The 13,801-nt window shown below is 47.3% G+C and overlaps 1 protein-coding gene across 1 annotated transcript in view; it reads right to left on the bottom strand.

Annotated features, from left to right (window-relative positions):
• LOC116501269 (E3 ubiquitin-protein ligase RNF38-like) overlaps positions 1-11,823 on the bottom strand; it is a 129,204-nt gene extending 117,381 nt beyond the window's left edge. The window contains exons 1-2 of the mRNA XM_032206790.1: positions 11,820-11,823; positions 9,743-9,813 (exon numbers count right to left, since the gene is read on the bottom strand). Of these exons, the coding sequence (XP_032062681.1) occupies positions 9,743-9,813; positions 11,820-11,823 (75 nt within the window). The remainder of the gene's footprint in view (positions 1-9,742; positions 9,814-11,819) is intronic.
• Positions 11,824-13,801: the final 1,978 nt, after the last annotated feature.

Here is a 13,801-nt window from a genome sequence, read left to right as displayed (position 1 = left end):
TATCAATTTGGAGGCAGATCATATGCTACGCAACACCAAAAAAAAAAAAAAGTTGCAGTCTTCTGTAATTCAAACCTGCTATGGTTTGCCTCCTCCAAAAGTTTTATGACACACCAAAAATGGAATTTTCATCTGAAATTAAAACAGTTTTACTTGCCCATATATTATTATCTTCCCTGAATTTTGTCTTAACCCAACTTCTAATAAAAAGCTGATCTTCACCATAATAGCAGAAAGGTAGGAGAGTTAAAAAGGAAGGAAATTGGAATAAGGAGGTTGGTATATTAGTGTAACTCTTTGTACACCTGGAATCGGCTGCCCCAGGGGTAGAAACACAGCCCTACCATTTGCCATGGACTGATCCAGTCTGCACTGGAGCAAGGGGGAGCTCCTGAGCACCTTCAGTACATTGACGACATCCTCGTGTGGGGCAACACAGCAGAAGAAGTTTTTGAGAAAGGGAAGAAAATAATCCAAATTCTCCTGAAAGCTGGTTTTGCCATTAAAAAGAGCAAGGTCAAGGGGCCTACACAGGAAATCCAGTTCTTGGGGGTAAAATGGCAGGATGGACGTCGCCATATTCCAATGGATGTGATCAATAAAATAACAGCAATGTCTCCGCCAACTAGCAAAAAAGAAACGCAAGCTTTCCTAGGCCTCGTGGGATTCTGGAGAATGCATGTGCCAGGCTATAGTCAGCTTGTGAGTCCTCTATATCGAGTGACTCGAAAGATAAACTATTTTGAGTGGGGCCCTGAGCAACAACAGGCATTTGAACAAATCAAACAAGAAATAGCTCGTGCAGTAGCCCTTGGGCCTGTCCGTACTGGACCAGCTGTGCAAAATATACTGTACACTGCAGCTGGGGAGCATGGCCTCACCTGGAGCCTTTGGCAGAAAACCCCAGAAGAAACTCGAGGTCGACCTCTGGGCTTCTGGAGTCGGGGCTATCGAGGATCAGAAGCCAATTACACCCCAACTGAAAAGGAAATACTCACAGCATATGAGGGTGTTCGAGCTGCTTCAGAAGTTGTGGGTACAGAGGCACAGCTCCTCTTGGCACTGCGGCTACCTGTGTTACATTGGATGTTCAAAGAGAAAATTCCCACTACACACCATGCAACTGATGCTACATGGAGTAAGTGGATAGCGTTAATTACACAGCGGGCTTGAATGGGAAAACCCAATCGCCCAGGAATCCTGGAAGAGATTATGGACTGGCCGGAAGGCAGAGATTTCGGAGTGCCAACAGAAGAGGTAACCCGTGCTGAAGAGGCACCACCATACAATGAGTTGCCAGAAGACAGAAAGCAGTATGCGTTGTTTACTGACGGATCCTGCCGTGTGATAGGGAGCCATCGGAAATGGAAAGCTGCTGTGTGGAATCCCATACGACGAGTTGTGGAAGCCATGGAAGGGGAAGGTGAGTCGAGTCAGTATGCAGAAGTAAAAGCCATACAACTAGCCCTAGATATCGCCGAAAGAGAAAATTGGCCAGTATTGTATCTTTATACTGACTCATGGATGGTGGCAAATGCTCTGTGGGGGTGGCTGCAGCAATGGAAAGAGAGCAACTGGCAGCGCAGAGGTAAGCCTATCTGGGCTGCTACCCTGTGGCAAGATATTGCTGCCCGGGTAGAAAACCTGGATGTTAAAGTACGTCATGTAGATGCCCACATGCCCAAGAGTCGCACTACTGAAGAACATCAGAACAACAAAGAAGTGGATCGAGCTTCGAAAATTGAAGTGGCTCAGGTGGACCTAGACTGGGAACGTAAGGGTGAGCTGTTTGTAGCTCGATGGGCCCATGAAACATCAGGACATCTGGGGAGAGATGCCACTTACAGATGGGCTCGTGATCGAGGGGTGGACTTGACCATTGAGGCCATCACACAGGTTACCCATGAGTGTGAGACCTGTGCTGCAATCAAGAAAGCCATGAAGGTAAAATCTCCCTGGAACAGGGGGAGATGGTTAGGGTTTCAATATGGTGAGGCCTGGCAAATTGACTATATCGGACCACTCCCAAAAACTCGCCAAGGCAAACGGTACATACTCACCATGGTAGAAGCAACTACTGGGTGGCTGGAAACATACCCTGTAAACCATGCCACAGCCCGAAACACTATCTTGGGCCTGGAAAGACAAGTATTGTGGCGTCATGGTACACCAGAGAGAATTGAGTCTGACAATGGGAGTCATTTCCGAAACAATCTTGTTACCTCCTGGGCAAAGAGGCATGGTATTGAGTGGGTGTACCACATCCCTTACCACCCACAAGCCTCTGGGAAGGTTGAGAGGTACAATGGACTGTTAAAGACTATGTTACGAGCATTAGGTGCTGGGACGTGGAAACAATGGGACACAAATCTACCAGAAGCCACTTGGCTAGTTAACAATAGGGGGTCTGACAGCCGTGCTGGTCCTGCCGAAACAAAACCCCTACACACTGTGAAAGGAGCTAAGGTTCCCGTAGTGCATATAGGAAGGTGGATGGGGAAGGCAGTGTGGGTTGCTCCTGCCTCAGGAAAAGGCAAACCCACTCGTGGGATTGTCTTCGCCCAAGGACCAGGGTATACCTGGTGGGTCATGCAAAAGAATGGGGATATCAAGTGTGTGCCTCAAGGAGATTTGACATTGAGAGAAAACTAATCTATAATCTAAGTTATATGTTGTAGGAAGATGCTGTAGGATCAACGACAGGTCAACTTTGCAAGGAGCCGGGCAGTGCAACAAGGACTTGAACTAAGCTGGTGCTGGTGTCCAGACATCCAACTCCGCCTGCCTTGAGTGGCCACTTTGGCAGATGAAGACCTAATCATCAACAGTTCTTATGAACATTTTCCAAGAAAGACCTATGGAATGAAAAGATACACCTGCCTATTAATCCTGTCCTGTTAAATCCTTGTCCTGTTAAAGGACAAGGGATAATGATGAGAATGCTTGTATGCTAAAGTATGGGGATCTGAGTGTGACACAAATGTTATGGAATAAGGGGTGGAGGTTGTACTGGGTCTGGCTGGAATGTTAACTTTCCCGGCAGCAGCCCATTCAGTGCTGTACTCTGTACTTGTAGCTGGAACAGCAGTGTTATCACACCAGTGTTGTGTCTACTGCTGAGCAGCAGTGGCACAGCATTGGGCCTTTCTCTAACCCTCCTAGGGGGTGGGCAAAAAAGTGAGGAGAGAAACATCACTAGGGCAGCTGACCTAAACCAATCAAAGGGATATTCCATACCATGTGGTGTCACACTCAGCAATAAAAGGTGGAAACAGGAAGAAGAGGGGAGGGGTGGGCTCTCGTTGAGAAGACGTCGGTCCTCCTCTCGAACACCGGCTGCGTGCGTTGAGACCTTGCTTCAAGGACGTGGTCAATCATCGCTCATTTGTGGGAAGTAGAGAGTAATTTCTTTCCTCTGCACTTCCATATAGCTTTCATTTATTTTGTTTGTTTGTTTTCCTCCCTTTTTCCCCTTTCCCTTTTATTTCCCCTTAGTTAAATTGTTTAGTTCATGGTAGTCTTTATTTAATTATTATAATTATTTCCCTTTAATTAAATTATCCTTATCTCAACCCGTGAGTTGTTCTTTGCTTTACTTCTCCCCCTCCTTATCTAAAGGAGGGGGAGTGAGAGAGCGGTTGTGGGGTTTAGCTGCCCAGCACGGTAAAACCACCACACTCTTAAAGGAAATTATCACTGCCTGATCCTCTTCCCCAAGAATCCACATGGAACATAGCTCACAAAGAACAACAGCAATAAAAAATTATGAATAAACAACTTGTAAGAAGAACTAAAGAATCTTATTGCGGAGTAGTGTTTACATAGAGTCAAGGACTTTTTTGCTTCTCACACTGCCCTGCCAGCAAGGAGGCTGGGGGTGCACAAGAAGCTGGGAGGGAACACAGCCAGAACAGCTGACCCAGACTGACCAAATAGATATTCCATACCATGTGACATCATGCTCAGCAATAAAAGCTGGGGTAAAGGAGGAAGGGGAGGACATTCAGAGTGATGGCATTTGTCTTCCAAAGAAACCATTACGTGTGATGAGCCCTGCTTTCCCAGAAGTGGCTTTCTTACACTTTTACCTTTCAACCCATGTTTTCTTACACTTTTACCTTTCCAATTCTCTCCTCCATTGCATCTGGGGAGAGTGAGTGAGCAGCTGTGTTGTACTTAGCTGCCTGCTGTGATTAAATCACAACACTAGTTGATAAAGGAACCCCCCCCTCCAAGGCAGTCCCGGCTTCATGTTAATAAAATAATAGATTGACAGGAACTCCAGAGGCAATTCCTGCTTTGCACAGATAAAATAGCTGAATAATTGATATATGCTATTTGTATGTTTAGATATTATGTATTTTAGATTTTTTTAGATATTATATATATTTTTAGATATATTATCTAAATATATTATCTATTTTTTAGATATTATATATTTTAAGGGTGCTTGTGAAAGCTGGGCTACATTTAAGCAGCACTTCTTCCATGCTCAGGATCGGTGCATCCCGAAGAATAGGAAATCGGGGAAGGGGGGCAGGAAACCCGTGTGGATGAGCAAGGAGCTCATCAATAAGATCAAAAGGAAGAGGATGGTCTATGAAATGTGGAAAAAGTGCCTGTCCTCTTGGGAGGAGTATAGATGTGTTGTCAGGGCCTGCAGGGACGCAACAAAGAAGGAAGGTTAAAGCCCACCTAGAGATGAGGCTTGCGAAAGAGATAAAGGATAATAAGAAGGGTTTTTTCAAGTATGTAAACAGCAAGAGGAAGACTAGGGACAATGTGGGTCCCTTGCTGAATGAGGGGGGTGTCCTGGTCACGGGAGACACTGAGAAGGCAGAGATACTGAATGCTTTCTTTGCTTTAGTCTTTGCTTCAAGGACACTCCCCCGGGACTCCTCGCCCCTGGCAATAGGACAAAGGGTCTGGGAAATGGAGGGCTCCCCCCGGTGGATGTGGGAGTGGTTCGGGAGCATCTGAGTGGGCTCAACGCACACAAATCCATGGGTCCTGAAGGGATGCATCCGCGTGTGCTAAGGGAGCTGGCAGATGTGATCGCCGAACCGCTCTCTATCATCTTTGAAAGGTCCTGGAGAACGGGTGAGGTGCCTGAAGACTGGAGGATAGCCAATGTAACTTCGGTCTTCAAGAAAGGCAGGAAGGAGGATCCGAGAAACTACAGGCCAGTCTCACCTCTGTCCCTGGAAAGGTATTGGAGCAGCTTGTTCTGGATGCCATCTCCAAGCAATTGGAAGAGAAGAAAGTTATGAGGAGTACTCATCATGGATTCACCAAGGGGAAGTCGTGCTCGACCAACCTCGTTGCCTTCTATGATGGCATCACCAGCTGGGTAGATGGGGGGAGAGCAGTGGATGTCATCTACCTTAACTTTAGCAAGGCTTTGATACTGTCTGCCATGACATCCTTCTAGCAAAGCTGAGAAAGTGTGGGATAGAGGAGTGGACAGCAAGGTGGACTGAGAAATCCAGTTGGAGGCAGGTCACTAGTAGTGTTCCCCAGGGCTCAGTACTGGGTCCAGTCCTCTTTAATATCTTTATGAATGATCTGGATGAGGGCATCGAATGCACCCTCAGTAAGTTCGCAGATGACACCATGTTAGGTGCGTGCATCAATCTGCTCAAGGGTAGGAAGGCTCTGCAGGAGGATCTGGATAGGCTGGACCTATGGGCTGAGGCCAACTGTATGAAGTTCAACAAGGCCAAGTGCCGGGTCCTGCACCTGGGGCACAACAACCCCAAGCAGAGATACAGGCTGGGAGATGAGTGGTTGGAAAGCTGCCTGGCAGAGAAGGACATGGGAGTATTGGTTGATAGTTGGCTGAATATGAGCCAGCAGTGTGCTCAGGTGGCCAAGAAGGCCAACGGCATCCTGGCTTGTATAAGAAGCAGTGTGGCCAGCGGGTCTAGGGAAGTGATTGCCCCCCTGTACTCGGCTCTGGTGAGGCCGCACCTCGAGTACTGTGTTCAGTTTTCGGCCCCTTGCTACAGGAAGGACATGGAGGTGCTTGAGCGAGTCCAGAGAAGGGCGACGAAGCTGGTGAGGGGTCTGGAGAACAAGTCCTACGAGGAGCGGCTGAGGGAGCTGGGCTTGTTCAGCCTGGAGAAGAGGAGGCTCAGGGGAGACCTTTCTGCTCTCTACAGATACCTTAAAGGAGGCTGTAGCAAGGTGGGGGTTGGTCTGTTCTCCCACGTGCCTGGTGACAGGACGAGGGGGAATGGGCTAAAGTTGAGCCAGGGGAGTTTTAGGTTAGATGTTAGGAAGAACTTCTTTACTGAAAGGGTTGTTAAGCATTGGAATGGGCTGCCAGGGAAGTGGTTGAGTCACCATCCCTGGAGGTCTTTAAAAGACGTTTCGATGTAGAGCTTAGCGATATGGTTTAGTGGAGGACTTGTTAGTGTTAGGTTAGAGGTTGGACTCGATGTTCTTGATGTCTCTTCCAACCCAGACAATTCTGTGATTCTGTGATTCTGTGAGAACTGGCTGACTGGCCGAGCTCAGAGGGTGGTAATCGGCAGAGCAGAGTCTGGCTGGAGGCCTGTGACTAGCGGTGTTCCCCAGGGGTCGGTGCTGGGTCCGGTCTTATTCAACATCTTCATCAATGACCTTGATGAGGGAATAGTGTCTGTCCTCAGCAAGTACGCCAATGACACAAAGCTGGGAGGAGTGGCTGATGCCAGAAGGCTGTGCTGCCATTCAGCGAGACCTGGACCGGCTGGAGAGAAGGGCAGGAAGAAACAAAATGAGATTTAATAAGATCCAGTGTAGAGTCCTGCAGCTGGGAAGGAACAACTGCATGTATCAGTACAGGCTGGGGGACGACCTGCTGAAGAGGAGCTCTGAGGAGAAGGACCTGGGTGTCCTGGTGGACGACAGGTTGACCATGAGCCAGCACTGTGCCCTTGTGACCAAAAGGGCTAATGGGATCCTGGCATGCATTAAAAGGAGCGTGGCCAGCAGGTCAAGGGAAGTGATCCTCCCCCTCTACTCTGCCCTTGTCAGGCCTCACCTGGAGTTCTGTGTCCAGTTCTGGGCTCCCCGGTACAAGAAAGATGGGGATCTCCTGGAAAGAGTCCAGTGGAAGGCCACAAAGATGATACGGGGCCTGGAGCATCTTCCCTATGAAGAAAGGCTGAGAGACCTGGGCCTGTTCAGCCTTGAGAAGAGAAGACTGAGAGGGGATCTCCTCAGTGTATATAAATATCTGAGGGGTGGGGGACAGAAGGATGTAGCCAACCTCTTCTCAGTGGTTTATGGGGATAGGACAAGGGGCAATGGCTGCAAGTTAGAGCACAGGAAGTTCAACACTGACATGCGAAAGAACTTCTTCACGTTGAGGGTGACAGAGTACTGGAACAGGCTGCCCAGGGAGGTTGTGGAGTCTCCTTCTCTGGAGATATTCAAGGCCTGTCTGGACGCCTACCTGGGCAACCTGCTCTAGGGAACCTGCTTTGGCAGGGGGGTTGGACCCAATGATCTTTCGAAGTCCCTTCCAACCCCTACAGTTCTGTGATTCTGTGATTCTGGAATTCTGTGATTCTGTGATATTTTTATTATTTGATAAGACAATAGTTAAGATGCTTAACGAGCACAGTTGTATAACCTGGGATCAGACTGCTAAGAAAGAGCTGGGAAAAGCTTTGGTGCAGGGGCTATCCCCTTCACTCAGGAGCTGCATTTAAGTTGGACCTTGGACCTTGTCCTTACCTGATCTACACTGTAGGTATATTATGTACGTTTGTACCTGGCCGTGTACCTTTTTGATCCTGTCCTTGCCTTGCTGACTTGATTTCCTAGCTTGACCTTAGACCTGCCTCATCACTATGGGCTTGCCTATCATTGGATTGTAGCTGTCCCTGGTCACCGCCACTAGACCTGCTCTGCTCTCCTTGTTCAGATGCTGTGAGACTGCACCCTTTTTGATGAATCCACTACCATATCTGCCTTGCTGTTACCCTCAGCACCCTGTTTGCATGCTCTTATTGAACAGTCATTCCTTTAATTCAATGGGAAGTTTTACATATTTTTTACCAAGTTAAAGTTAGCATATTTGTTCAATATTTTATTTGTGAGATGACTTGTAAGACCTTAAACCTGGGACATACTCCCAAATTATGGAAAAAGTCATTCTGAAAAGGAACTTGGCTTTAGAATGAGATGAAAATGCTACAAACAAACTGATTCTTAAGTTACCCCACCAATTCAAAATACAAGTATTTTTGTGGTTATCAGAGCCCTGATAGGCAGCTAGCATTCTGACTTCTAAGAAAGATTAATTAAATTTGACTAATACATGCCATCGTGGTTTAACCCGGCCGGCAGTTAAACACCACACAGCCGTTCGCTCACCCTCCCCCCTCCCTCTCTGGGATGAGGGAGAGAAACGGGAAAGTGAAGCCCGTGAGTTGAGATAAAGACAGTTGATTAAGACAGCAAAATAATAATAATAATAATAACAGTAATAACAATAATAACAATAATCATACAATGATGATAATAGTACTACTACTAATAATGTGTACTAACAAGTGATGCACAATGCAATTGCTCACCACCCGCTGACCGATGCCCAGACTAACCCCGAGCAGTCGGACCCCCCTCCCCCAGCTAGAAACCCCTATATATTGTTTAGCATGACGTCAGATGGTATGGAATACCCCTTTGGCTAGTTTGGGTCACCTGTCCTGGGTCTGTCCCCTCCCAGCTCTTGCTGCACCGCAATCCTGCCCATTGGCAGGACAGAGCAAGAAGCTGAGACATCCTTGGCTTGGTGTAAGCACTGCTCTGCAACAATTAAAACATCGGAGTGTTATCAGCATTTTTCTCATCCTAAGCCAAAACATAGCATTCTACCAGCTACTAGGAAGAAAATTAACTCTGTCCTAACTGAAACCAGGATACATGCCCTTTCCCAGGGTCTAGGCAACAAGAAAGCTTATTATACAGCATCAAACTTGAAAATAATGTAATGTATGTTACATATTGGACGAATGTTAAGCAATTTGCATTATTAATGAGAGGTACTTTTACAGAAAAAAAAAAGAACAGAAACATGAAAGTAAGTCCTGACAATAATTCAACCTGAAAACTTTTCCCTTCTGTATTCCATACATATATTGTTGATTCAAGCCTCACCAAACACTTAACAACAATTCCAATGCATATCTCCAGAGACTGAAAGCAATCCAGTGTTTGAGCATGATCCCTTGCTAAAAGGTTAGGGAAAAAACTTGCATGGTGCTAGAAAGTATAATATTTTAAAGATATAGTAATGAACAATAGGTTCCTGTCTGTAAAACCTGGAGTTCCCATCTCCAAATATAGAAAGAAAAGCCATTGCAAAAAAACTCTCTGCATTGTTAAATATCTCAAACCCCAGAAGTCACAAATTATGGTAGTAAAACATGTTACTGTGTCTAACGTATTAACAATGACATTACTACTCTTTGTAACCTGTGAGAGTCAGTATGGTAAGCCACAAATACTTAGAATATCAAGGGAATGCAAACAAGAAGAAAAATATGCTACAAGGCAAAGGTCTCTTTAATCAGCTAAAATATTGTCTTGACTACAGTACATATACTTCTTAAAAGACCAATGAGATTTCAAAGTGTGACACAAAGTTAGCTACTGGGCCTGGAAAACAAACAGTAGTCGAATTAAAAAAAAAAAAGTGATTCATTAAAAGATGCACCTTTAAATGGAACATTTATGCAAACCTCACCTTGTCACTGTCATTGCTGCAAATGTAATCTTGATGGATTGACTGGCACTGAAAGGAAGGGCCAATGCTACCTACAAGAGAAGCAGGGGGAAAAGGAATAAAATGGCATTAAAATAAAAAAAAAAAAAAAAACAATTCCTATGAACACTAAAAATAAATATAGACAACTGTTGCAGACAGAAACAATTTTTACACACCAAACATCAGACAGCTTGTATTTAATCCTGACAATAAACATCAGAGAGACATTTTTCAATGTGCCAGCAATAACTTCACCCAGATTTTTTTAGATGTTTAAAGAGAACAAAATTAGCACGGGTTCATCAAGCCAAAATGAAAATATTTAGTAAGATACATATCACAGAATCACAGAATTTCTAGGTTGGAAGAGACCTCAAGATCATCGAGTCCAACCTCTGACCTAACACTAACAAGTCCTCCACTAAACCATATCACTAAACTCTACATCTAAACGTCTTTTAAAGACCTCCAGGGATGGTGACTCAGTCACTTCCCTGGGCAGCCCGTTCCAATGTCTAACAACCCTTTCAGTAAAGAAGTTCTTCCTAAGATGCAACCTAAAGCACCCCTGGCTCAACTTTAGCCCATTCCCCCTCGTCCTGTCACCAGGCACGTGGGAGAACAGACCAACCCCCACATCGCTACAGCCTCCTTTAGAGAGCAGAAAGGTCTCCCCTGAGCCTCCTCTTCTCCAGGCTGAACAAGCCCAGCTCCCTCAGCCGCTCCTCGTAGGACTTGTTCTCCAGACCCCTCACCAGCTTCGTCGCCCTTCTCTGGACTCGCTCAAGCACCTCCATGTCCTTCTTGTAGCAAGGGGCCGAAAACTGAACACAGTACTCGAGGTGCGGCCTCACCAGAGCCGAGTACAGGGGGGCAATCACTTCCCTAGACCTGCTGGCCACACTGCTTCTTATACAAGCCAGGATGCCGTTGGCCTTCTTGGCCACCTGAGCACACTGCTGGCTCATATTCAGCCAACTATCAACCAATACTCCCATGTCCTTCTCTGCCAGGCAGCTTTCCAACCACTCATCTCCCAGCCTGTATCTCTGCTTGGGGTTGTTGTGCCCCAGGTGCAGGACCCGGCACTTGGCCTTGTTGAACTTCATACAGTTGGCCTCAGCCCATAGGTCCAGCCTATCCAGATCCTCCTGCAGAGCCTTCCTACCCTTGAGCAGATCGACACATGCACCTAACATGGTGTCATCTGCGAACTTACTGAGGGTGCATTCGATGCCCTCATCCAGATCATTCATAAAGATATTAAAGAGTACTGGCCCCAGTACTGAGCCCTGGGGGACGCCACTAGTGACTTGCCTCCAACTGGATTTGACTCCATTCACCATGACTCTTCGTGCCTGGCTATCCAGCCAGTTTCTAACCCAACGAAGCGTGCGCCAGTCCAAGCCATGAGCAGCCAGTTTCTTCAGGAGAATGCTGTGGGAAACGGTGTCAGAAGCCTTGCTGAAGTCAAGGTAGACCACATCCACAGCCTTTCCCTCATCCACCCAGCGCGTCACTTTGTCATAGAAGGAGATCAGGTTCGTCAAGCAGGACCTGCCTTTCCTAAAGCCATGCTGACTGGGCCTGATCGCCTGGTTGCCCTGCAAGTGCTGCGTGATGACACTCAAGATGATCTGCTCCATGAGCTTCCCTGGCACTGAGGTCAAACTGACAGGCCTATAGTTCCTATGCTAGGGCCGCATGATGAAACGTGACCTTCTGTCTTACAAACCCTTGTATAACCACAAGTCCAAGAGAAACAAAGTGGTTAGTGTATATATAGTTCTTGTATCTTGCAAAAGAATGGTCTAGCAGTTCGTGTCAATAGAGGGTTTGAAGGGTAAACCTTGAGACTTGGGTCTGGGAGATAAGAGAACAGGGGGGAGTTTTCTGAGATAAATGCTGACTATTGCACGAGACACAAATTTCTGACATCCGGCCCAGAGACTACTAAATAAGGAGAGGGGGAAGCTGAAGAATGACCGAAGGACAAAGCCTGGGAGGAAGACTACGAGCCTTCAGTACGAGCAGAGGGACCACCAGAGACTGATACGCATGCGTCCGCGGGAGGGTTCGGATCCCAGGAAACTAATTATAATAACCCTGCCTTTTCCAAAAGTGGTGATGAATATGTATTAGCCTAGGAGCATAAAAACCAGCCGCCTGATGTAACTTGTGTGCGTCTTGGTGGAGCAGAGACTCCTGGCGCACCCAGAGTTGTTTGCTTGCCTCTATTCATTTAATAAATTGTAAACTTTAATTACAATCCTATATGGGACTCAGTCATTTATTACAAGTGGGGGCTCATCCGGGATGGCTTTGGTTTCTGAATTCTGATTTGATCTAGGAGAGACGCCCCACCATTTGGTGGCTCCTGTTCAAGTCAAGTCGGGACTAACTCCATCTTGAACCTGCATAAAGGCAAGCAAACATCTTATTTTTTGCACTCAGCACTCAGACAAACAACTGCAAGAAAACAACCCCACCTGCAAGAAAGCAACCCCCTTGTGATTAGCAGTCTGTCCTGGTTTCAGTTAGAACAGAGTTAATTTTATTCCTAGTAGCTGGTAGAATGCTGTTTTGGCTTAGGATGAGAAGAGTGCTTATAACACCCCGATGTTTTAATTGCTGCAGAGTGTCATGGTTCCGCTCGAGTGGGCAGCCGAGCTCGACCACAGCCGCTCTCTCACTCCCCCTCCTCAAAGAGGAATGGGAAGAAAATATGTGAAAAGGGCTCAAAGGTTGAGATAAGAACGAGAAGATCACTCAGAAATTATTGTAACAGGCAAAACAGACTCGGCATAGGGAGATAGTAAGATTTACTGCTTATTGCTAAAAAGCTAGAGAAGTGAGAAACAAAGGAAAGAAACCAAAAGCACCTTCCCCGTCCATCCACCCTCTTCCATCTCCTCCCCCCGAGCGGTGCAGGGGAACAGGGGAATGGGGGTTATGGTCAGTCTACAGCGCTTCTTCTCTGCCGCTCCTTCTCGGTCACTCTCGTCCCCTGTGCTGTGGGGTCCCACCCACGGGATGCAGTCCTTGATGAACTGATCTGGCATGGGCTTCCCACAGGCAGCAGCTCTTCCAGAACTGCTCCAGATATGGGTCCGTACCACGGGGTCCATCCCTCAGGAGAAAACTGATCCAACCTGGGTCCCCCACAGGCAGCAGCTCCTGCCAGGTCACCTGCTCCTGCGTGGGCTCCTCTCCACGGGCTACAGGTCCGGCCCGGAATCTGCTCCGGCAGGGGTCTTCCACAGGCGGCAGCCTCCGTCGGTGCAGGGCCACCTGCTCCACCGTGGTCCCCTCCACGGGCTGCAGCATGGAACCCTGCTCCACCGTGGTACTCCATGGGCTGCAGGGGGACATCCTGCTTCACCATGGTCCTCACCACAGGCCGCAGGGGACTTCTGCTCCGGAGCCTGGAGCACCTCTTCCCCTCCTTCTACACTGACCTTGGCGCCTGCAAGGCCGTTCCTCACTCCTCTCGCTCTCCCAGCTGCTGTGTGGTGCAGCTTTTTTTTCCCTGTCTTAAATATGCTCTCACAGAGGCGCAAAACAACATCGCTTATTGGCTCAACTCTGGAAAACAGTGGGGCCCTTCCCAAACATGGGGCAGCTTCTAGATCTTTCTCACAGAAACCACCTCTATGGCCCCCTGCTACCAAAACCTTGCCACGTAAACCCACTACACAGAGCAGTGCTTATACTAAGCCAAGGACGTCTCAGCTTCTTGCTCTGTCCTGCCAATGGGCAGGATTGCGGTGCAGCAAGAGCTGGGAGGGGACAGACCCAGGACAGGTGACCCAAACTAGCCAAAGGGGTATTCCATACCATCTGACATCATGCTAAACAATAGATAGGGGTGGCTAGCTGGGGGAGGGGGGTCCGACTGCTCGGGGTTAGGCTGGGCATTGGTCAGCGGGTGGTGAGCAATTGCATTGTGCATCACTTGTTAGTACACATTAGTAGTAGTAGTACTATTATCACCATTGTATTATTATTATTATTGTTATTGTTGTTGTTGTTGTTGTT

This window comes from Aythya fuligula, chromosome W, assembly GCF_009819795.1.
Source record: "Aythya fuligula isolate bAytFul2 chromosome W, bAytFul2.pri, whole genome shotgun sequence".
NCBI lineage: Eukaryota > Metazoa > Chordata > Aves > Anseriformes > Anatidae > Aythya > Aythya fuligula.
Note: the sequence above shows the minus strand (reverse complement) of the source record. Positions and strands in the feature narration are given on the sequence as shown.